At 41.5% G+C, this 25,170-nt stretch overlaps 1 protein-coding gene across 1 annotated transcript; it reads left to right on the top strand.

Moving 5' to 3' along the window:
• Positions 1–3,176: 3,176 nt before the first annotated feature.
• Positions 3,177–4,299, top strand: LOC135885401 (GTPase NRas-like). The gene has a single exon (XM_065413082.1). It carries the CDS (start codon positions 3,177–3,179, stop codon positions 3,744–3,746), a length of 570 nt encoding a protein of 189 aa, XP_065269154.1. The 3' UTR covers positions 3,747–4,299.
• Positions 4,300–25,170: the final 20,871 nt, after the last annotated feature.

Here is a 25,170-nt window from a genome sequence, read left to right as displayed (position 1 = left end):
CACCTGGAGAGGATGTCTGACTGTTCCATTTATTACTGAAGTACGAAGTGACTTGCCTCTGGGAACGGTAGGAGTCTTTTTACTCTTGGCACCTTTATAGTTGGTTGCGCAGCATGGGTAAACTCAAGCAACACAAGCCTCAGCCTTTGGCAAGAAAAAAAAAATTCTACAAGCAATTGGCTAAAGCCTCCCAAAAGTTTTAAGCGAAGTCTATGTGGGATAAGAAACCAAATATCAGTAAATTGAAATGGTCTGCTGAAGACACATCTTATTTTTCAGCAAGCTGTTTATTTCAGTATTGCATAGCCCTGTTCAGTCTGATGACTGGATTCTGAAAGGGGGATTGGCAACTGATGACTAAACTATATATATATATATATATATATATAAAAAAGCAAGAATATTAATAAATAGCATTTCGGCTCTGAAAAATGGAGATAACAGTGCTCCCCTACCTAACCACCAAACTATAAAGTCAGTGTCTCTCTTTTGCCTGTTGGAGCTGTTCCACTTTATATAAATAATTAAATATCCGGTGGGACAGAGAAAGAGCATCAAACTGACTCCATAGGCTGGTGACAGGTCACTCACCTGGGATGTGGGAGACACAGGTTCAAGTCCCTGCTCTGAATCAGGTAGAGCAAGAACTTGACCTGAGTCTCCACACATTGGAGGTGAGTACATTGGCTATTCTGGGAGGGTCTCACTCTCTGGCAAGAAATTCCACCCGGCCCCTGAAAAACCTTCCCAATGACAGATTAATCAAAACCAGCATCTTTTCTATAGAAAAAAAGTTTCCATTTTGACAAATGAGTATTTTGCATCAGAAGAAGCATTTTGTCAAAAAATTCCCAACCGGTGCAAAGGGGGTCTTAAATTGGAAGCAGATTATATTTGCACTCACTTCAAAGGTGCTAACGTGGTGTAAAGTGGCCTTGATCTATATGAAGATCTGGCCCCTTAATGTTGTCAAGCACTCTGAGAACCCCAGATGAAAAGTGCTATAGAAGTACCATTTTTTAAAGAAAAAAACATATTTGTAAAGTAAAAGTTGTTGCAGCTTTAAGTTCAGTTTCTATCACTTTTGCTCTTCTACACTTAACATTCACTAAGAGTAGATATGATATCTCCCCATAAATTCTATTAAATTACAGGTAAGTGCATGGAAGGCACAGTATCGGAAGCAATCAGAATGGACTTATCATTTTGTGTGAGACAGAGAAAGTAATTATACCTAATATCTTTACATTAAAGTTCAGAGGTTAGGGAATTGCTTTCATGTTCAAATTTGAAATCTGCATGTGAATACTAACAATTGCATTTAAAAAGACTTCGTTTTCATGGATGCATTTTGCCATCTCTTGATTATTTTCAGAGGTCATTAGAATGTCTCCAGTGATATATTAATATCACCAGGAACAGGACAACAAGCAGTGCTTTGTCACATATAATTAAGAAATTGAGAAAAATGATTGCAAACTGCAGCAGGGGATGGCAAGCTATCAAAGAAATAGTCACACTAAATATTTTTAAATAAGAATGGCAAGTGCTCCTTTGTTCTCATATTGTATTCCACATAATGCTACCAGTTAGATATATACCAGATTTGTCCAGCTAGATCCTTAAGGTAAATTGCCTTCTTGGGCAACAATCTGTAACAAATATGTAGTATCTCACATAGGATTAATACCAACATCTTATCTCTCTGGAAAAGAGAACTAAAAATATTATGGAAGGAGTGGATGAATCAGGAAATCGGTAATGAGAAAGGGCTTTTCCTCTCTGGGTCACAAGTCTGAATCTGGCCCAAATAGATATTGACCGAAGGTTGTAATTATGTGATAGCAGCTTAGTAGCCTAAGTGATATGAGTCGGTACTAGTAGACACATTCACAGAAACCACATTTAGTTGACACCATTGTTAGTTTGTTTAGCAAAGAGACTCAACATGGAGATAGAACTGGTCCCTCCAGGTCATAACTGAAGCACATTGACAAGGCACAGTGAGGCTGCCCATGCTATACTTGTTTGGTGGATAAATTAAAAGACTTCAGTCTCTAAGGGCATCCCTTTCACAGGAGCTAATAAAAATGTGGTGAGGCAGTCTAGTAGCAACACAATCCTGCCACCTATATGGGCAACTGGGGGAGGGGGGAGGGGGAGTGGCTTCTCAGCACCCACTGGCAGCCCCGCAGATCAGCTCCTCCCCCTTCCCCCCCGAGCACCTCCTACCTGCCAGAATCAGCTGTTCAGTGGTGTACAGGGGGTTCCTGGGGAGGGGGCAGAAGGGGGTGGAGAAAGGACAGGAAGCGGTGGAGGTGATGGCTTGGGGGAAGGGGTGGAGCGGGGGGCATGGCCTGGGGCGGAACTGGGGTCCAAGCTCCTGAGAAGGAAAGACAGCCTCACTTTGTTTTTTGGCTGCATGCTGGAAGCTGAATGCATGGAGTGATGATGATAGGCTCTGGAGGATGCTATAGTTAACACTTTTTTGCCATGCTGAATATTACTGTTACATTTGGTCAGACTTTTAAAAGAGCCCAGGGCCAGATTTTCAAGTGCTCAGCACCGAACACTCCCATTGTGATACTGATGGCCAGATTTTCAAAAGAGCTCAGCATCCAATTTGCTGAGCTCTTTTGAAAATCTGGCACAAAGAGTATTTGACAATGTAAGAACTTCAGTCTCTGAGGGGGCCTGAACAGATCCCTTTAACTGGGGCTTAAACATAGAGCTGGTCAACAAATTTTGAACTTTGAAATTTTTTGATGAAAAAATTGGGGCACTTTTTTATTTTTTAGCCTGCTCTAGGTAGAAGGTTAATCAAACTAACAAAAAACCCACTAGAAGTAAAACAATTTTGGCATGAAATCAGTGAAGTTGGATCTATTTTTCTCCTAAAAATATAATACATTTAATATAAATAGGAGAATTAAAGTTACCTATCCTGAGCTCCTGTGATCATTCAGATATGTGATACTTCCACAAAATGCCAAAAAACAGAGGAGAGTGATCTTGGCAAAATGTACATTTCACATTTCCCATTTTAAAAATAAAAAGTTCAGCTAGTTCAGCAGGATTGTAAGTCTATGGCACATTTATTTTATGAAGTTAACAAACAACTAAAATGAAGCTTTCTCGGGCCCCGCAGAGCCTGTCGGGGGTTCCTGGGCAGGGCGATGACAGAGTACAAGCTGGTGGTGGTGGGAGCTGGTGGCGTTGGCAAAAGCGCCCTGACCATTCAGCTCATCCAGAACCACTTCGTGGACGAGTACGACCCGACCATAGAGGATTCATATCGGAAACAGGTAGTTATTGATGGTGAGACCTGTTTGCTAGACATTCTGGATACTGCGGGGCAGGAGGAGTACAGCGCTATGCGAGACCTGTGCATGAGAACTGGTGAAGGCTTCCTCTATGTCTTTGCCATTAATAACAGCAAATCATTTGCTGATATCAATCTCTACAGAGAGCAGATTAAGAGAGTGAAAGATTCAGATGATGTGCCAATGGTGCTAGTGGGAAACAAGTGCGACTTGCCCACAAGGACAGTGGATACAAAACAGGCTCAAGAACTAGCTAAGAGCTATGGGATCCCCTTCATTGAGACGTCAGCCAAAACAAGACAGGGTGTCGAAGACGCCTTTTACACATTGGTGAGAGAGATCCGCCAATACCGGATGAAAAAGCTCAACAGTAGTGAAGATGGGAATCAAGGCTGTATGGGATTGTCATGCATTGTGATGTGATAAGCCACCAAGAATACCTGGTTCAGATGTAGCTGGAGGACAAGTCTTGATGCCACTCTAAAGCATCTCACGATGATACCCTGGTGCCAGCCAAGCAGTATAAAGTCCTTTTCTGTGCTCCATCTGAAGAGAACATCTCTGAACAGCTACCTCCTTGCTCGGCTAACTGAGCAGAGAAAGCCCCATCTGTTGATGCACTTGGGATTTCTTTTTTCTTTTTTTTCCTGGGTAGGTTCAAACAGAAAACTGGTCACAAGAAAAGCGAACTTTAAACACCAAATACTGTGAAAAAGATGACAACATTTTTACCTCTAGAGTAGATGCTAGAAGTGATGTTTGTTTCCTTTCTATCAGATTAAGACCTGGGGAGGAATCGCTCAGGCAGGGAGGGATAGCTCAGTGGTTTGAGCATTGGCCTGCTAAACCCAGGGTTGTGAGCCCAATCCTTGTGGGGGCCACTTAGGGATCTGGGGCAAAAATCAGTAATTGGTCCTGCTAGTGAAGGCAGGGGGCTGGACTCGATGACCTTTCAGGGTCCCTTCCAGTTCTATGAGATAGGTATATCTCCATATATTATTATATTAAGCATGTGGGTAATAAGTGTTATTTATGGGGTTCATGGAAGTCAGTGAAATGCAGCAAAAGCTGTTAAAAGTGTCTACCAAAAGGACTGGTATTTTCTCTGGAATTGTAATAGGTGCCACATAAACCAGCTTAGTCAATACAGAGGACCTCGCATGGGGACTGAGATTTCATTAGCTGTTAGGACAGGTGTTTACAGTTAGCAGGTGACCATTGCATCTTCTTGACTATGGTTGTGAAGTTTGGTTTCTAATATTTTACTGCTGAGCTCACACTGCCCTTGTGTCTTTGCTCGTTCTCTTTATTTAAAAAGAGCTGTTGGTAGGGTCACTCTATCTGAGGCTTTTTGAGGGGAGGGAGAGCTACAGTACACCTTTTTAGGCAGTTGTTTAAAGATCGGGCTCTTCCATTTGCTTTCAAATAGAATAATCTATTTCCTAATATTTTCTTAATTATCATTATTGTTTATTCTGGATTTGGTTGGGAGAATGTTAAATATTTCCCATGAAAATGTTTGAAAGAAATAAAAGGAATTTTTTTGCAGAAATTTTCTGGTTTATTAACAAAAAATTTAAAATGTTCAGGTTTTTGAAAACTAGCAACTGAAATTTGGATAGGAAGTCTAGTTTTTTTGTTGTAAAACTGGACGATTTGGAATTAAACAAAACAATTCCATGAAAGTTTTCATTTTGAAATAAGGGCCATTTTTCAACCAAAAAAAGTTCTGATGGAAAACTTTTGACCAATTCAAATTTTTTCCCCCATTCATTTATTCACAGAGAACCATCAGTGTCGACAGTGCTTTGCAAAACATGGAGTACGTCTTAGTCCCTTCCCTGGAGAGCTTAAAATCTAATTCAGACAACACAAAACATAAATCTATGTTTTAAGTATAGGAGGAAGTGGAGATATGATTAGGCAGAAAGGCATTCATGGGCGAACGGGTCTCAAGGAGGATAGAAGAGAGTTTGTCTGAAGAAGTAGTTCAGGGCATAGCAGGGGCAACGAGAGGGAAAGCAGAAAATTTAGGTGTAAGAAATAGACTAATTAGGGGAAACTGGTCAGGCTTTTACGTAGGCCAGCTCCACTCAGGACCTCAAAGATTCTGGACCTAAATTGCTTATTGAAAGAATTGTGACTCAGTGCCCTTTTATCAATTTTATTAAAACATGTAAACAAACAAAATAAAAAAAAATGTAACTAAAGCTAAACTATTATTGATAATATTAGAATAAAATAATCAAATATCAAACCAAGATCAAATCAACAAATTTTCTCAATATTGGATTGTAATTATATAATCAAATTAGTACAAAAAAGTCATTCTTTATAAATTCTAAAATGAGGGCTGTTCATTTGGTTACACTGCTCTACAGCCAAAATGCTTCTGAAATAAATGTAGTCAAACTTTACTAATTCTGGGTTACTGAGAACGAAAATGATGCTTAAAATTGTTGATTGGCTCTAGTTTTCAAGATATGCTATTGGGTATACGACCCTTGACTTGGGAATGGCGGAGGATAAGTGAGTTATAAAGGGAAGGGATCTCAATTTAAACCAGAAATGACTAAAATACATCTTTGACTGGATCTATGAATAAATCTATGACTGGGTTTGGACAGTACTTGCTTTTTAGGCAAAACAATGATGCAATCTGAAGCTGGTATTGCATCATACATGATATGAATTGCATCATGTTATTCCTAGAAGTCATGGATGATGCAATCATAACAAAGCTTACATCACTCTGCTGAAGAAATTGCCCTATATCAGCTCTAGAAATCATACAGTGTCATGCTCTCTTCTTTGTCAGTGTTTGATTTTGCAAAGGGACGCATTTCTGTTTAGCCAAAGTGAGCAGAGATGCCTCGTACTTGTGTGAACAGTGCAGATAACTTCTGCTATGTTTGTGGTGAAGTGACTTTTGCATCACAAAAGCGCAATATAACCACTATGGTTAAGAAAGCCTATCACCTTTATTTTGGCTGCAAAATTGGAGATCAGGACAAGAGGTGGGCCCCACACATATGCTGCAACACTTGTGCAACAAATCTTCACCAGTGGTTGAACAGGAAAAGGAAATCTATGCCTTTTGCAGTGCCAATGATTTGGAGAGAGCCAACAGATCATACCAGCAATTGTTACTTCTGCATGGTGCCTCCAGTTGGGAAAGGTGTGTCAAAGAAGAAAAAGTGGACTCTGCATTATCCAAACATTCCATCAGCTATACGCCCAGTACCCCACAGAGAAGGACTGCCGGTTCCTGATGCACCAGAATCACTCTCTCTTGAGTCAGACGAGGAAGAGGAAGAGGATGAAACTTCTGGTCCTGAACCATCAATGTCACAGGACCCACATTTTCTCCCATCCTCCTCCTCTGAACCACACCTCATAACACAAGGTGAACTGAATGACCTTGTCAGGGATTTGGAACTACCCAAGAGTAAGGCAGAGATGTTGGGCTCCAGACTACAGCAGTGGAATCTCCTGGCAGGTGATGTTAGGGTTTCCATGTTCCGTGACCGTCAAAAGGATCTTGTCCCATTCTTCTTCATGGAAGGTGATCTTGTAGCCTGCAACAACATCGATGGTGTGATGGCAGCCCTCAACATCGTTCACGATCCAGATGAGTGGAGACTGTTCATTGATTCATCGAAGACGAGTCTTAAAGCTGTTTTACTGCATAATGGCAATGTTTTGCCATCAATTCCAGTTGGTCATGCAGTCCATATGAAGGAAACCTATGACAACATGAAACAACTTTTGAGGTGCATAAACTATGACCAACATCAGTGGCAGCTTTGTGGCGATTTGAAGGTTGTTGCTCTCTTGCTTGCTCTGCAGACTGGATACACAAAGTACTGCTGTTTTCTCTGCGAATGGGATAGTCGTGCAAGAGATTCCCACTACATCAAGAAAGATTGGCCACTCCGACAGTCATTGGAGCCTGGGAGGAAAAGTGTTCAGCATCCACCACTTGTTGAATCAAGGAAGATTTTGTTACCACCCTTACACATCAAACTGGGTCTGATGAAGAACTTTGTCAAGGCCATTGACAAAACACAAGCAGCTTTCAAGTACCTCCGTGGAAAATGTCCAAGGTTAAGTGAAGCTAAGATAAAGGAAGGTGTCTTTGTTGGTCCTCAGATTCGTGAACTTCTTCGAGATGATGCATTTGACCATGCACTGCGTGGCAAGGAAAAGACGGCATGGAAAGCCTTCCAGTTAGTGGCAATAAATTTTCTCGGAAACAACAAGGCAGACAACTACAGGTTGTTGGTGGAAAACCTCCTCAAGGCATACAAAAGCCTTGGTTGCAACATGTCACTAAAGATACATTTTTTGCACTCTCATCTACATTTTTTTCCACCGAACTGCGGAGCAGTGAGCGACGAGCACGGCGAGCGATTTCACCAGGACATTGCAACAATGGAGAAACGCTATCAGGGCAAATGGAGCCCATCAATGCTTGCAGACTATTGCTGGACAGTGACAAGAGATGCTCCATTTAATGAATACAAGAGACAAGCCAAGAAGCGCCGAGTAGACACTGAATAGGACTAAACTATGTACAGAATAGTTTTTTGCCTTTTGTTTCATAATAAATTTTATTTCTATAACCCTTTTGCTGATTTTTAAAGTGTTACATAAACAGGACAGGTGAAAGATTATCATGTAAAGCAACCATAAACACATGAAAAGACCTAGGTTTACAATTTACAATTAAAACTCTGCTATCTACACAATATACATAGACATAAAATGTAAAAACTTAAATATCTTAGAAACAGTAGCCAATCAGTTGTTTTAATTGTCATATTTGAATTCAGCACATCAAAATACATAATAAATAGCACATTTTATCTCTGAAGCAGACGACTTCTCAAAAATTGTAGACCAGTGTTATCAATCCCAGCTAAAGAACTTGACCAAAGTCAATCAAATCTTTAATTTGAATGGTTAAGTATCTTAATACTGAACCCAACTTATTATCTAATGTCTGGAGCACAACTTCAGAGCTAAATGTAAAGCTTCCTTCTAGATTTCAATTCCTATGTGGTGAACCAAAATTATTGTCTAATGTCTGGAGCACAACCTCAGAGTAATTTATAAGGTTTCTCTTTAGATTTCAGTTCCTATAAGGTGGCTAGCCCTCTTCCCCCCATAGAAATATTATAATACAGACTTTAACAGAACATTCTTGATAAGCAGAAGTTTGACAGCTTTTATTTACCAGAGATTACAGATGACAATTTCAAGTATCTCAAGACTTCTTTAAACACAGAATACACTTTAATGAGTAGTCTTATGAGACAATATTTAGGGCTGTCTAAATCTGGGGAATATTTACTTCCCTATATGGCTTTAATGGGTGTTCGTGTACAAGTGCATGCACACTTTGACTGTTATACCCTAAAACTAAAGAGGCTGGACATCTCCCAGTTAAAAATAACAAAAGACAAAATAATAGAAAAATAAGATTGTGATAGATATTGCAACCACATGCAATATCTTTGGGGGCCATATAGCATTATGTTTATGTATCACTATGAGTCAGGGATTGTAGGGATTGACTACAAGGCAGAGGGTTATCACAGCACCTCCAGGAACCAAAAACAGTGGGAGCTGATTAAGATGAATCACTTAGGTTGTAAACACCTCCAGGGAGGTACTACCCACCCTTTGAGGAGGTTTGCATATACTGGTTCAAACTGAGTTTTCCAGAGACCAACAGACAAAGAAAGGCATGGTTTAAACTGACTCAGGGCCTTCTTTCTGATACACTAATAAGCAAGAGTGTCTGTCCAAAGGGGGACCCCAACACATGTGGAAAGACTTTGATGTACTAGCACCCCATAAAACTTTTGTAAGCTTTTAGCATGCATATTGGAACTTTATTATTTTTATATGTTTTCTGTGTAATGTTTTTACCTTAAGAATAAATGTGCTTGCTTAGAAAGAGCTGTGTGGCAACTGGTAACTGCTGGAAATATATTGTTTGTAGCCCTAGGAGAGAAGGTAAAGATCAGGTACTGGCCTTTACGCAGACTGGCTTTCTGGGGATATCACAGTCTAAGGCAGGGGGCTGTGCAGTCTTAAAATCCCCTTTCAAGAGGGAGTGAGATGTGGGTGTCATGGAGCCACAGGGTCTGGTCTATGCCGTGGCCTGTAACCAGTCCTTTGGGAGTGACCCTTTAGTGTGCCAAATCCCAAGCGTCCACAAATTTCACAGGGACAGGCCTTTGGCTTCCAAAACTCCAAGACTGGACCTTCAGGCACAGCGATCCCTGGCTTTCTCTGTGGCTCCCCGCAGCAAATCCAGCCAAGCCAGACCCTTGCGGAAGACTAGTACTGTACACCTTCAGAGCAGCAGGAAGCCTTTTCAAAACAGTAGGATTTATTAGTCACCTCGCATACAGAATCTGAAAGTCCTTAGATTCGCAAAGAGAGGCAATGGTTAAGCCATTTATCCTGGTCAATCTAGTGCAAAAAGCCAGCTAAGCTGTTATGGACTCCATTTCTGGCTCTGGCTTTTTCAATCACAGGAAAGAGCATTGTCTCTCTCCAGAGGACAGCCCTTATTCCAGCCACTTGACACCTTTCTCCTTTGTTCTGCAGCTGAGTTCACAGGTTCCACCTGCCAGGGTTTCCTACTGTTAGGTGTCCATTGTTCAGTCATTGGGGGTCTCATGTTCTTTCCAGATCATCTGTTCATATGGAGCAGCTTCAACCAGTTTTGTTAATGACCTATTCATTCCATCCCTGACAGCTAGGTGACACATACACCTCATGTCCTCTGCTCTGCTCCAAGAACAGCGTAACTGACGCACACATAGGCTTTATGAAAATCCTAGTCAGAAGAGAGTGAGATGCTGGTCTCCACCCAAGAGACGTGACAGCGGAGAGCCAGAAAACTTAAGGGGGTACCCTGAGGGACCATGGAGGGGGAATACAGGTACAGTTACCCGGAACCAGTGACAAAGATAATAGAAACTCTTCAGCTCTCCCTGTCTTGTAGACTCAAAAAGTAGGAGCTGGAACTGCAGACAAAAAGCCAGATGGTGATGTCTGCTGGCTGGCTTGCTAGCAGGCCTCCTTCGGACAAAGGGAAGATCAAAAGCTGGAGTGGTTTGTTGATACCACACCTTCCCTTTGCTGAAGCTGTCAGTTTTGGAGATTCTTAAATGTCAATCAAGTGGCTTGTTGACCTGATAGACAAAGCTTCTTAGCCCTATCCTTGCTTCTTCTAGTTTATGAACTTGACTTACTCAGCCTAGCAACACCTCTCTTCAAAGTCTTTGAACAAACCAAGTGTGAGGCCTTGGAACCATTCAACTTGGTCCAGTCAGGTTTGAATTAGATCATCCTTAGCTAGTGTCAACTTATAAAAGTACTACTTATATTAGCAATTTCAAAAATATTTGGTGTTTTGCATACCACAGAGAATATCCTCTCAAAATATAAAAAATCTGATTACATGAGCCCTTTTTTGAGAAAACTGGCATGGTCTTATCTTGGTGAAATGTCTAAAGATGACATTATGTCACCAGTTTACACAGATGGAAAATTCAATATAAGCTAGTTAATTGCGGGGAGCAGGAGGAAACCTAACAACAACCAATCACTGAATTTTCATTCATCAGTAAACTTAAAAAAATCAGTAAAATTAAAAATTAGTCCAAGTTTATGTTCACCTCCAATTTCATTTCAGAAATATTTACAGTAATCTTTCTATTTTGGAACTGGGCTATAAATCAAACAGCTTACCATTTTCTGGAATATTCATCTTGATAGAGAAATCCACTTTAAAGCCTACTGAGATAAAATCCACTTAAAACATATTTTTTTACATAAGATCTCTATTACCATATGAGCTATTCCTCCTCACATAGGAGTATGGGAAAAGGACAGGAAGTAGCAGGAAAACTCAGCTCTTCATCCTTCTAAGGTAGATAAAGAGGTACTGTGCACTTTACAGTGAGATGAATCCTTAAAAACTGAAGTTTTGTGTACTTTGCATGAACATTAAAGATTCCATAGAACTTTTCTGAGGGGTGGAAGCTGGTCCTGGTGTTCTTGGCCAATTACAATAGCGTGTGTGAGAGAGAAGTGAGTGGAGGTATGTCTGATTATATGAACTGGGCCCCATTGTATTTAAGAGGTAGGTTCATTGAATTCAAAGGGATTTCCTTTGTGTTGCAGATCAGCTGGAGACAATCCACTTGTACAACCCCAACAGAGACAATGAGTTAAATTCATCCCTGGAGTAATGTCATTGATTATACTGGAGTTATACCAGGAAGGTATCTGATCCGTTAATTCCTTGCCTAGGGAGTTTGAATCACACATACCTCCTGGCTTTAAGGGTAATGACTTAGAATGACAGCTTGAGCACATGTTCTTAGAATAGGATTTAATGTTTGGAGAGGAGTTAAGAGAGAGACACATATGGCTGCTGAGAGCACTATCTTGAGGAGGCAGCAGCAGACACAGGGAAAATGTCTGAATAGAACTGTTTTGCTAGAGTTCTAGAAGTGTCCTGGTGCCTCTGTAAATTATAAGATGCACTTTGATTTCTCCATCTAGTGTCCCTGCTACTCTGCTATATTTGTCAATAAATTAGACTAGAAATACAGCACCTGGTGCCTGTGTCCCTCCCACATTCTTCTCCCAACAAAGAAATAATGTACTTTGGGGCTTCAAGGGTGAAATTCTGGCCTCTTTGCAGGAGTTTTGCTATTGACTTCAGTGGAGCCAAGATTTACTCTAAATCTTTCCTGCCCACTCAGGACAAGATTGTTTATCGACTAAATCCCTATAGGTGTGTATGTATGTCCTTTTTCTCCCCTTGGTCCCCTTCTTGGGGTGCTTTTATTCGAAATAAGGAGTATTCAAAATGGAATAAGGGGAGAAGGAGTGAGACAGGGAATTCTTGTGGAAGATGAAGCACTTAATGATGGCACTTAAATTAGATTTGTAATGAATTTGTGCTTGAAATGAATTGGAATAGTTAGCTTTTGTGGGAAAGGGATTGATTTTTTAGCCCTTTTGATTATCTGTTACACTGATGGATTTTTATATCTTTCTTTCCTTTTTTATTTTTTCACTTCACAGTAGGATTAGTATATAATTAATTTAAATTCTAGATAGATTGATTAGTGATTTTAAATTGGTTTTCATCCCTGCTCTCTCCTCCCACTCCAGCTGAGCATAGCTGCCTGTCTTTAATTTTCTGGTTATAATTGTACAGGTGTTAGTACAATATATTACTGCTGTTTTATTGCTATCTAACCGCTTTTTCTAACTGTCTAGTTGGGATTTTGTCCGCATTTTTTTAAGTGTTTCCCCCCTTGCTCCCCCCAATCCCACAGGATAAATGATCATAGTCATAAAGCCATAGAATTTAAGACCAGAAGGGACCATCTGACCTCCTGTACATCACAGGCCACCAAGATGAATCCAGCAACTGAAATTAGACCAAAGTATTACAGACCACAGGAGACTAGACTATTATGTGCCACTGGCAGAGAATAGGAGGGACCAAAGTTCACTGGCCCCCTGCCCTCCCGCCCCCCCACGCCGCCGCCCCCCCCCTGGCCCCCACGGGCCCACATGATTAAGTGACATTGTGAACCGGGGTCTAGTGGGGGCCAGCTATGGTCACTCAATTAGGGTGAAGAATGGGGCAGACAATCCCCATAAAGCTGGTGGATATTCCAATACTTAGAGTTACCAAGACAGCATAAAACAGCTTCTTTTTTACCTTACAGGTTACTTGGAAGTCCAAACAACACAGTTCCCTTAAAGCAGTGGTCACCAACCAGTCGATCACGATCGACTGGTCGATCCTAGAGGATCTCCCAGTCGATCGCGATCTCCAGCGGCGTAGTGTGGCCGCAGCTAAGGCAGACTCCCTGCCTACCCCAGCCCCATACTGCTCCCAGAAGCGGCCAGCACAGCCCCGGGGGCAGGGATCTCCCTCCGCACACTGCTCCTGCCTTCAAGCATCGCCCCGACAGCTCCCATTGGCTGGGAGAGCTGCAGGGGTGGTGCTTGCAGAGAGGGGCAGCACGCAGAGCCACGTGCCCCCCGCACCCACCCCAAGGGCTGCAGGGGCGCATTGGCCCCTTCTGGGATGCGGTGTGGGACCAAGGTAGGCAGGGAGCCTGCCTTAGCCTCGCTGCATCTGCTGCTGACTGGGAGCCGTTGGAGGCAAGTGCTGCCCGGCGGGAGGCCCCAAGCCTCATCCCTGAACTCCCTCCCAGAGCCAGCACACCAAGCCCCCTCCTGCACCCCAAGCCACACCCTAAGCCTCCTCCCAGAGCCAGCACCCCAAACCCCCTCCTGCACCCCAACCCCCAGCCCTGACCTCCCTCCTGTACTCCAACATTCTGCCCCAGCCCAGAGCCCCCTCCCAGAGCCTGCACCCTACACCCCCTCCTGCACTCCAACACTGCCCCAGCCCAGAGCCCCCTCCCAAAGGCAGAACCCCGTACCCCCTCCTGTACTCCAACATTCTGCCCCAGCCCAGAGCCCCCTCCCAGAGCCTGCACCCTACACCCCTCCTGCACTCCAACACTGCCCCAGCCCAGAGCCCCCTCTTGCACCCAAACTCCCTCATAGAGCTTGTAACCCTCACCCCCTCCTGTACCCCAAACCCCTGTTCCAGGCTCAGCCCAGAGCCTCCTCCCACACTGTGAACCCCTCAGCCCCAGCCCAGAACCCTCACTCCTTCCTGAACCCCAACCCTCTACCCCAGCCTGGTGAAAGTGAGTGAGGGTGGGGGAGAGCAAGCGATGGAGAGAGAGGGAGTGAGCGGGGCAGGGTTTTGGGGAAGGAGAGGAGCCTCAGGGAAAGGGCGGGGTAGATCCTGGGTTGCTCTTAGATTCAAAAAGTGATTTTAGGTATAAAAAGGTTGGTGACTACTGCCTTAAAGTAATCCAGCCTCAGGCCTCCATCCAGGTACCCACGTCAACTATGATGAAAATTTCTGTAAATCTTATTTCATCATATAAAAGAAAAGGATCCGACACATTACCTCCCAGGTTATTGAATATTCCAGATCTTACCCAAAAACACTATCCTAACATTTATTAAAAAACAAAAGAGAGCGTATGGTTAAAAGAACAATATCCATACAGACACGAGTACAATTCACTGATGTTCTGATTCATAGCAGAGATGGTGAGCTTTGTAGTTGCAAAGAGTTCTTTCAGAAATATTTCATAGGTCATAGTCCAATGTCCAAATATCATATTCAGGGCGTACCAGCGTAACTGGGACCTCCGACTTGTGACTCAAACTTCCCCTGATGAAGCCTAAGCAGATCTGAGATGACAGAATCAGGACCCAGGGATCTTTTATACAATTTCATGTCTTTTGACAAGTTGGAGTTCCTCAGGGTAATTAGCCTGACTTCGAAGGAGGTCCATCACCAGTACTTAGCTATAGAATTAACATAAGGCAATTTGCTTGTTCCTCCTCCATTCACAGTATATTTCAAAGAGAGATGAATACTGAGATATCCCGAGTTTACAATTCATTTAAATACTAGAATGTTCTTTTGACCTCCTAATGATCAGAATACAGCCTAGACAGGGGCTATTGATTACATTGTCGACCCTAGTCATACATATGTAAATACACAAAAACACAAATATTATTTCCCCACGTCTTTTGAGGGTTCTTTATTTTGCAAGATGTTTAACCCTTTCTAGCCATGCGTCACAGAGATATACCTGGAGAATCCTGGCAAGTGACCCGCACACTAGAGGAAGGAGAAAAACTCCCAAAGTCACTGCCAATCTGACACTTTAGAATATAATCCAAGGTGCAATTTATGCAGGTATCATTTTACTACGGTGTCACTGCCATGTGTGGAGCTAACTACTGCAAGAGTCTGATTGTCCTGAATGGAATGACTATAGGAAGCACCATTCCTAGTAGAGGGGGCAGGAATTGGCCCTATAGTGGTAGTACTATAGTAAAATTATCTTGATCTTGTAAACAGTTATAGGAATAGTGTTTACAGCCATGAATCCTTGAGTTCCATTCAAGTCAATGGGATTATTCACACTGTTCCCAATGGGATCAAGTCCATAGTACTGTGCCATGTACTGCAGTGCTGGATTATAACATGAGAGGACTCACATATAATAAACTAAACTGGCTCTTCGTTAAAGTAACTATTTAATATCCAGCTGCAGCTTAGTATTGCCAGCCATGTGCACACAGACTAATATCCTGGTGCTGCCATCAAACTCTTCCTCCCTGGATTCTGTGCTCCTTCCTCCAATTTCCAGGAAGGTTGCTACAAGTTTAAATACTGTTCAACTCCCAGATTTTAAGGCCAGGAAGAACCATTATGATCATTTAGTCTGACCCCCTTCATAACACACTCCATAGATTTCACCCAGTGATTCCTGCGTATAGCCCAACTAGATCTTATCTGTTGAATGAACTAGAGCAGTGTGTACTTCTGCTACAATAGCATCAGAAGGGAAAGGCCAGATCTCACACAAGCCATCACTTGTTTCTCTGATTCTCTCTTTCTGTCACGAGCAATTATTTTGCATTCCTCTGACATTTTCAGACACACACATGTTTTTGTTTTGTTTTCAGACAAAAGAAAGAGGCATGAAAAGCTGTTTGGCAGAACCAAAAGGGTAAAGATTAAATTCTCTTTGAACACATGGCACAGCTCTTCGAAGTTATTGTGCTCTCCCTACTTGTACAGGACCCCTAGTGACAACAACTGGAGTCTAATACAGGCAGAGATTGCACATAGATCTTGTGTGAGGATCAGAGAGTAAAACTTAACTCTTATACTTGGTATCTGAGAAAACAGAGATCACTGACAGCTGGGAAAACAATAGTGTGTAACAATAGAAGGGTTACATGCACTCGATGGTCTGATCCTGCTTCCATTAATGCAGAAGCAGGAGAGAGAGAAAAAGGGAGTATGTGGGTGGGTGAATGGGTCATTTTTGGGGATGGGGAGAGGGGTGAAAGGGTAGTTGTGTGTGTGTGTGAGAGAGAGCGCAATAGCTGACTTGTGGTAATGGTACAGGAAGAGAATCTAATAGCTTTTTCATAGATCCTGTGTGCCAAGTAGGAATTAAGATAAACTTCTTGAATAGATGAAATATAGCAGGCCATATTTTTTCTCTGTTAAAGCTATGTGAGCTCACTGAAATGAAATTAGTATAGAAATTTACTCAGAATACCTTTAAGTAATTTTTATACTCTTTGCTCTTCTTAATGTCTTTTATTTAATTATTAGAAAGTTGTAATAGTTCTCTTTTTGGAAACTCCACTGGCACCCACAAAAGGATCATCAATTTGATATCTATTGTAAAAAGGATCCTTTCCAAGTAAAACAATCTGGAAGGCATAAATAGCTGAGTGTGTATGGCTGTCCCTTTTCCTCTGTTCTTTTTTACAGTTCGTTGTTATTCTTAGGGATGGGCAAGCTCATTTTGCCTAGTTTCAAACCCATTTGAACATTATGGGTGAAATCCTGGTCCCACTGGAAGTGTTGCCTTTGACTTCAGTGGGGTCAGGATTTCACCCTATTAATTTGAAAGGGAACACTAGGTATTTGAATGTTAGATGCAGCCTAGAACATTCTTGGGAGTCGAGTTCTGCATAGAAAGACTATGAGAAAAATCTATGGAAAAAATCATGTGGAAAATGGAATAGAGTGTGGGCAGAGTGCAAAAAATAGAAACTGTGAGGGAGAAAAAGGACCAAAGAGAAATTCGACCAAAAAAAGATAAATCTAGTATATTTAGGGATATATACATAGGACATTCTTTCTGCCAGCCTAGATTTTGGCATTTTGATTTTCTTCTGTCCCTGCTGTATAGTACATGTTTCTCTTTAGCTAGAAAATATTTACATTTTAAAAATTGAATACTCTTTGGTCGGAAAACATGGGTTTAAACTGGCGGGGGAAAAAGTCCCTGAAACCAAACAAATTTTTCACGCACCTCAGCCCATAAATTGTTTGCGAGGTTCTACCATCCTTAATAGAACAATATGCAGTAGAGAGACAGCATGGGCACTGGAATGAGACTCAGGAGGCAACTGTCCTTGTGTGTGACAGGTAACTTCACCTCTCCATGTTTTTCTCCTCTCCCACCCTTTGTCTGTCTGGGTCTGATTAGGTTGCAAGGTCTTCTGCGCTCTCACTGTTTGTACTTTGCCTAGCACAATGGGGCTCCAATCACAGGCAGGTCCTCTAGGCACTACTGTAATGGTCACGGGGCCCGAGTAGTGTTCCAAGACCAATAACTTTGACCAGTCATCCATTGGCATCCATCTCTTACAGTATCCAAGTACCTTTTCAAACATGTTTCCTTTAAAAACGTACAAAAGCTCTGTACAGTAAGTGCATTTATTTATAAAGATAGTTTCTATCTCTGAGGTAAATTGCCTCTGATAGAGTGACTTCTTCTTTTCTGTTGAACAATGAAGTTAGTGGCACAGTATAAATATAAGCAGAACAGATTATTGGAATGTAGTGCAAGCAAAGACTGCCTTGTGGTCCTCCATCCTTCATTTAGTTAAATCATCCTTACAAACTTTGCCTGGCTAGGCTCAAAAACTGCTTGCCCATGCTTTACTATGGTGGGGGTCATGGGCAAAATGAATATTTTACTCAATTGTTTAAAAAGTTACTTGCCTTGAGTGAGTGGACTAGTAGAGTTTTTCAATGCTGACTGAGTTAAATATTTTTAGTAGGGCTAGTTGATTCCCCCCCTCCAAATGGTTTTTGATGAAAACATAAAATTGCTAGGAAAATTTTCATTTTTGTGAAAAATTTCTGTTTATTTTTAAATAAAAAACTGAAAGAGAATGCCCCTTGCTGAACAAACATCAAGTTTGGGTAAAAAGAATGCATTTTAGGCTAAAAAACCCCACAGGTTTTGTTCAGTTTTCAGAAACCAAAAATTTTTACTGAACACCAGCATTTTCACCAAAATGGTTTTCCAATACTGATTTTTTTTTTTTTTTTTTTTTGGATTTCTGTTTTGGTTTGCACAAAAGTATCACTGTGGTTTCATGAATTGCTAAAAACCTAGATATGGCCTCAACCCACAAAGTGAAAATCCAAACGTTCCCAAAGTTTTGGAATATTTGGGTCTGTGAGTACTAGTTCAGGGCCATTTCTATTTAAAGAACAAAACAAAATAAAAATCTATTTGGTCAAATCATTCTTGGGGTAACTATATTGTTTACCTACGTAAAAGTCTGCTCCGTGTTTTGACTGAAATGCATGAAATTCTCATAGAATTTCTTCATACATTTAAACTAGACAACATAATGTGAGGAAGTAATACATATCTATATATGGAAACTACTTGCAGGATTAGTCTCTGAAAGATGATTGTTTTCTTCTTGTTGACACGCTTGATCCCTCTGTGGGTTGTCATAAATTCAGAGCATGTAGACCAATACAGATTAGTTACTGTGCCATTGTCTCGCCTCATGCAATTGTTATACTTAATTGGTCAGTCAGAATACCAGATAAAAGTAAATCACTTTTGTCAATATTTGTGTAAGGAGAGAGAGATTGAAATGGCTGTTGCTAGCCCTCATTGGTAATAGAGGACTAGACTTCCTGATGTGTCAATGCCTGCCTTTTGTTAATCGAAATAAGTGTGATCATTAAGCTTTGGCCTCATTAAGTTTTATGAATCACTCTTAAATAAAGTTCCATGCCCTTTTACAATATTGCTGAGAAAATTATAAGATAATAAATTGTGCCCATAAAAGAAACAAAGGGGCGGGTTGCCATATATGAGCAACCATCTCTGCTTCTTATGTAAACACTGATAGATTCTGGCTTCCTACCGAAGATAGCTAAGGGAAAAAGAGGAGGAGGGGATAATTATGCCCATAAGAAAACTGCTTACTTAGCTGGGCCCCCTGCTCCTGCCACAAGGTCCAGCCACTTGTTTCTACAATGGAGCTAACTTCCAAATGGTGGGCTAAGAAGTACAGTGTGTACAGAGCCCTTGTAATTTTGTGGAGCTTCATTGCCAGTTTCTGCAGCAAGAGCAGATTCTTCAACAGATATTTATAGCCACTGGCATCTGTGCAGCAACTGCAACGTGTGCTGTAAGGATATGTTGCCGACTGCAGCACTTCAGAGAAACCTAACACATTCTGTCCTTTTTTGAGCCATGTTCCTGTTTCCTTTCATGACTCTTATGATGCTGGTCAGGCTAAAGACACAGTGCTGCTCCCAAATCAAGTTCCAAAACGTCACCTCCAAAATGGAGTATCAGGTAGGAAGAGAATGGAATCCACTCAGGTGGAGACCTCCTATTCACAACACTTGGAGGGGGGAGGGGATGTGTGAGAGAAGGCAGCCCTTCATTCCAACATCCTTCACCCACTCGGAGTGAAAGGGAGTCGAAGGTGTTCAGCTCATTTGCAGGTCAAGCTCTAAATTAGGAAATATTAGATTGCTGAGATGTCATTACTCATTATCCCTCCTAAACCCTCTGCCACTTTGGGGGGCTCTCTGCACCCAAAGAACAGTGCAGCTAACTAGAGTGCACTGCCAAAGTGGGCCACGATGCCAGGTGGTAAACACTCCCTGCATGAAATTAAGCATAGTTCTGTGCAAGCTCCTGGAACAGCCTCATAGGGTGTGTGTTTTTTTAGGGTGATCACGGGATAGGGCACAATTAAATGGCTCCTCCAGTTAACCTCCTCCTACCCCCAATGCAGGATGGGATGTGAAAAAGGCTAAAGAGGATCCTCCTCTTTTTGCCCCCATTAATTTCTCTACAGCCCAATGGAGTTATCTGGGATGCGGTCAGAATTTGGAGACTCTGCGGGTCCCATGTGAGAGGAAACACCGATTCTGAGGTACATGGAAATACTTTGGGATGTTGCATAAGACAAGTTCCACTGTTGTGGTTAGTATTTTTTTAACACACCACCTGCTAAGGTAATGCTGCAGAGCAATTTTAAACAATAGAAAAAAAGGATTATAAAGTGCTCACAAAGACATTTTCTAACAGCACAGGGTATAATATCCCTAGCCATTTAGATACACGTGTGTTGAAATTCTTGCACTAATAGGGAGAACTCTTCATTTTGTTGTTCTCCCTTTTGTCAAAATAAAAGCTGCTTCTTACTGAAAAGTTAATGGCTGTTTCCCAAAACCTGTCACTTTTTGCATAAGTGTTGCTAGAGTATAAAGTTGTTCAAATTCCCTCTGTGGCTCTCTGGGACTACTGTTCTCACGATGGCACGTGAAGCAAGCTAGACTCTAGCTTCGAGAATGTATATGGGAGTGCAAACTTTGCCCAACCTAGGGCATTGCATGTTGTCACTTTGCAGGGAGCCTGACATAGGACCTACCTGGTACAAATTAGAATATTTGCAACTTCTTCCTTCATTGCTATGGAGGTTAGAACTCTGGAGTGTATAGGTCCCAGCATGCAATTCTTCATCTTGATCCAAGTGGTCATGTCTTAATCTGAAAGATTTGGGGTCTCCGCTGGCTGCAAATGTAAAGATGCAAAATATAATGTTCTTTTGTACCCAGAGAATAATTTATCTTACGCTCCTGAGACATCTCCCATTGTTTTCTGATTTATTTGCTCTAATCAAGAGACTTTGCTCACACAACATCTTACATTTGAGCCGTGAAGTGTAGAAGGGGTTGACTGATGCAGGAATTACATTAGATAATAACACAGGGTAAAATTCCCCAATGCTGCCTTTCCTTGCAATCCCAAGGAGTCAAACCACATCTTGAACCAATAGGGCAGAGGATGGGCAGATGAATCTGAAGATGTTCAAGTGCAGGTTATAGCTGCAAGGTTTAAAAAAAACCAAAAACCTTTAACCACAGTTTGCTTCACAATGTGATGACATCCCAACATCAGCCCAGTAGAGCACAAACTCCAAGCAGTAAGCACAGGTGCTAAGAGAAAACCAGTCATATGGAAATTTAGCTTCCTCTCTTTTTCCCAAGACTGCAATGATTGGACTCCTAAGCCCTTGTTAGCCAGCCATTTTCCCATGGAAATTGCCCTCTGCTGCCACTCACATGCCAGGGTAACTCTGTAACATGGATTATTCTGGGGTGAAGATGAAACCTTGTGCTGTCATGATGCAAATATCATCTCACAACTCCAAGTCTGCTAAACCCAAGCTTCCATTTGGCAGACGCTTACTGTATCGGTTTGAATTAGCTTAAACCCCCACCACCCTGAGGACTGTGTACTTACCCTTATCCTGGAGTACTAACCATGAGGCTTGATGTCTATTGTTCTAAAGCAGGGGTAGGCAATCTTTCAGAAGTAAGAAGCAACAGAGGGTCCTGTGGCACCTTTAAGACTAACAGAAGTATTGGGAGCATAAGCTTTCGTGGGTAAGAACCTCACTTCTTCAGATGCAAGTAATGGAAATCTCCAGAGGCAGGTATAAATCAGTATGGAGATAACGAGGTTAGTTCAGTCAGGGAGGGTGAGGTGCTCTGCTAGCAGTTGAGGTGTGAACACCAAGGGAGGAGAAACTGCTTCTGTAGTTGGATAGCCATTCACAGTCTTTGTTTAATCCTGATCTGATGGTGTCAAATTTGCAAATGAACTGGAGCTCAGCAGTTTCTCTTTGGAGTCTGGTCCTGAAGTTTTTTTGCTGTAAGATGGCTACCTTTACATCTGCTATTGTGTGTCCAGGGAGGTTGAAGTGTTCTCCTACAGGTTTTTGTATATTGCCATTCCTGATATCTGACTTGTGTCCATTTATCCTCTTGCGTAGTGACTGTCCAGTTTGGCCAATGTACATAGCAGAGGGGCATTCTTTCAGAAGTAGTGTGCTGAGTCTTCATTTATTCACTCTAATTTAAGGTTTCGCGTGCCAATCATACATTTTAATGTTTTTAGAAGGTCTCTTTCTATAAGTCTATAATATATAACTAAACTATTGTTGTATGTAAAGTAAATAAGGTTTTTAAAATGCTTAAGAAGGTTCATTTAAAATTAAATTAAAATGCAGAGCCTCCTGGTGGCCAGGACCCAGTGTGTGAGTGCCACTGAAAATCAGCTTGCGTGCCGCCTTCGGCACACGTGCCATAGGTTGCCTACCCCTGTTCTAAAGAGAGCTATAACGTAAAGAACTAATAACTCAAGTGAGGCCAACTGATATATGACCCTGGATAACAAATATTGAAACTAACCTGTGCTCATTTTTGTTTTTGCTGGTTTATTCCGCCACTGACTAATTCAAACTTTAGCCTTAGAATAAGCAATCGCATTAGCCAGAATGAAGTCATTGCAGAGATGAATAACACAGCTCATTTTTTTAAAATAGTTGTGATGGGTTAGACCCCCTGGGATGTCACCTGGTGTGTTGGTATGCCACTATTCTGCCGGCCTGGGCCCCCTTTTACCTGGTCTTGCCGGGTTAGGCTTCCCAGCCTTTTCCAGCCAAGCACACAGGCAGGGCCACACCCAGCTGCACAGAGAGACAGAGATCCACTCTGGGAAGGCTCTGCTTAAGGGGTTTGCCAGCACCCAGATATCCACCCTACCCCCTTGGAGTGCAAACCCAACATTATATGAAATTCACCTCTTCCCTCAATGTGGAGGAGGGTTCTCATCCCCCCAGTTAGAAATCACATAAACTGGGTTATATTGTAAACCAGAAACAAATGTATTAACTATAACAGGTGTGTTTTAAGTAGTTAAGGAGGTAGCAAACAGAACAAGGCAGATTACTAAGCAAGTAAAATCAAACAGGCAAACTAAGCTTAATACACTAAAGAAACTGGTTACATGTAAGTTCTCACCCTAAATGTGGTTCTAATAATCTTCTTCATGGCCAGACGCCCTTCCAGCCTAGGTCCAGTTCTTTCCCCCAGTTCAGTCTTAGTTGTTTCCAGCAGTCATCTTGGGTGGGGTAGCAGGGGAGAACTGACGACCTGGATTACCTCACTCCCCACCCTTAAATAGGATTTGCATAAGACGGGAGTCCTTTGTTTCCTAGTTTGACATACTCCCCCCCCAACTTCTCGTGGAAAAGTACAGAATTCAAGATGGGTTCCAGTATCAGGTGACATGGTCACATGCCTCTGTAGGGCCCTTGTAGCCATTCTTCACAGGCTGACCCACATGTTCACAGGAAGACTTTTACAGTCCATTATCTCTTGCTGATAGGCCCTCAGCACTGTCAGGCTTTTTCATTGTACCTGAAGTGTTAGCAGGGGGTGTCACCCAATGTAAGATAGTTGATATATAGATACATAGTCAATATTCCTAATTTCTGACACAGAAATGATACATGCATACAAATAGGATAATCATATTTAGTAAATCAATTGGGTTTGTTTAGTCTGGAAAAGAGAAGACTGAGAGGGTACATAACAGTTTTCAAATACATAAAAGGTGATTACAAGGAGGAGGGAGAAGAATTGTTCTTAACTTCTGAGGATAGGACAAGAAGCAATGGGCTTAAATTGCAGCAAGGGAGGTTTAGGTTGGACATTAGGAAAAACTTCCTAACTGTCAGGGTGGTTAAGCACTGGAATAAATTGCCTAGGGAGGTTGTGGAATCTCCATCATTGGAGATTTTTAAGAGCAGATTAAACAAACACCTGTCAGGAATGGTCTAGATAATACTTAGTCCTGCCATGAGTGCACCTGGACTAGATGATCTCTCAAGGTCCCTTCCAGTTCTATATGATAGCTATCCATGAGTACCAGTTAAGTGACCAACATGATAGAGTTTTATAACTTGAGATGCAGAAATTATTTAATGAGTGGGCAATGCATACATTAAAAAACCTAAGTACTAGCAAAATTATTTCACCATTGTTAAAGCCCATTTAATCATTTCCATTGAGGATATTTTACTCACCTGCACAAAAAAGCTACTTTAGTCATTTGCTGAAGTCAGTCTTCACCTAATGGTATGTAAGCATGAAAACAGATATAAATATAATTTAAAGACACAAGGTGAGTGGGGTAATATCTTTTATTGGACCAGCTTCTGTTGGTGAAAGATATGAGCTTTTGAAAACTTGACTCTTTCACTAACAGAATTTAGTCTAATAAAAGTTATTACCTCCCCTACCTTGTCTCTCTAATATCAGAGGACCAACATGGCCACAACACTGCAAACAAAAATATAATTTGTCATTCGATTTAATATTCAAAAGCTTCTGGAATTATCTTACTTTGTCAACCTTTCACTTAACCATCTCACAGAAGAAACACAGACTTTTTCTTTTACATTTCTAATTCTCCACACTACATGAAACTTTATGCTGTAGCCCAAAATGTCTTGAGGGGAAAAGATGCTGGTAATATAGCACGTGGCTACAGGTGAGAGTGTGCCACAAAGTTCAGAACCAAAGTTAGAGGGGTTCCAGTTTGGGGATTTTATTAGGGCTATTTGGTAGGGACACCCACCTGTGAAATTTATGGGCTTGATCCTGAACTATTAAAGTCAACAGGAGTTATGTCATTGACTTCTGTGAGACCAGGAACAGGCCTCAGATCTGGCTCTGTTTCAGCCATCTCTTCACATGACCAATTATAGTTATTCCTGTCACATGCTTTAATTACAGTTCAAAGATGCAGGCCAAAGGAAACACTGAAAACATTTCCAACAATCCAAAAACAATATGTTCTTTTTAAATTATACATTTGTTTACTGTATTTTAATTACACTACTGATAATAAAATAAAATACCATAAATTACTCATATGGAAATTGATTAATAAGAAACCACACACTGAAGTGACTGACCAAAATACAGGACACCAAAAAAATAATTCTAACAACATTATATTACCTGTTTTTCATTGCT

Source organism: Emys orbicularis, chromosome 11 (genome assembly GCF_028017835.1).
Source record: "Emys orbicularis isolate rEmyOrb1 chromosome 11, rEmyOrb1.hap1, whole genome shotgun sequence".
Classification (NCBI taxonomy): Eukaryota; Metazoa; Chordata; order Testudines; family Emydidae; genus Emys; species Emys orbicularis.
This window is presented reverse-complemented; position numbering and strand designations above follow the sequence as displayed.

Bases quoted from the DNA above. Each gene is read 5' to 3' on its own strand.
- LOC135885401 (XM_065413082.1), top strand. From the start codon at position 3,177: ATGACAGAGTACAAGCTGGTGGTGGTGGGAGCTGGTGGCGTTGGCAAA.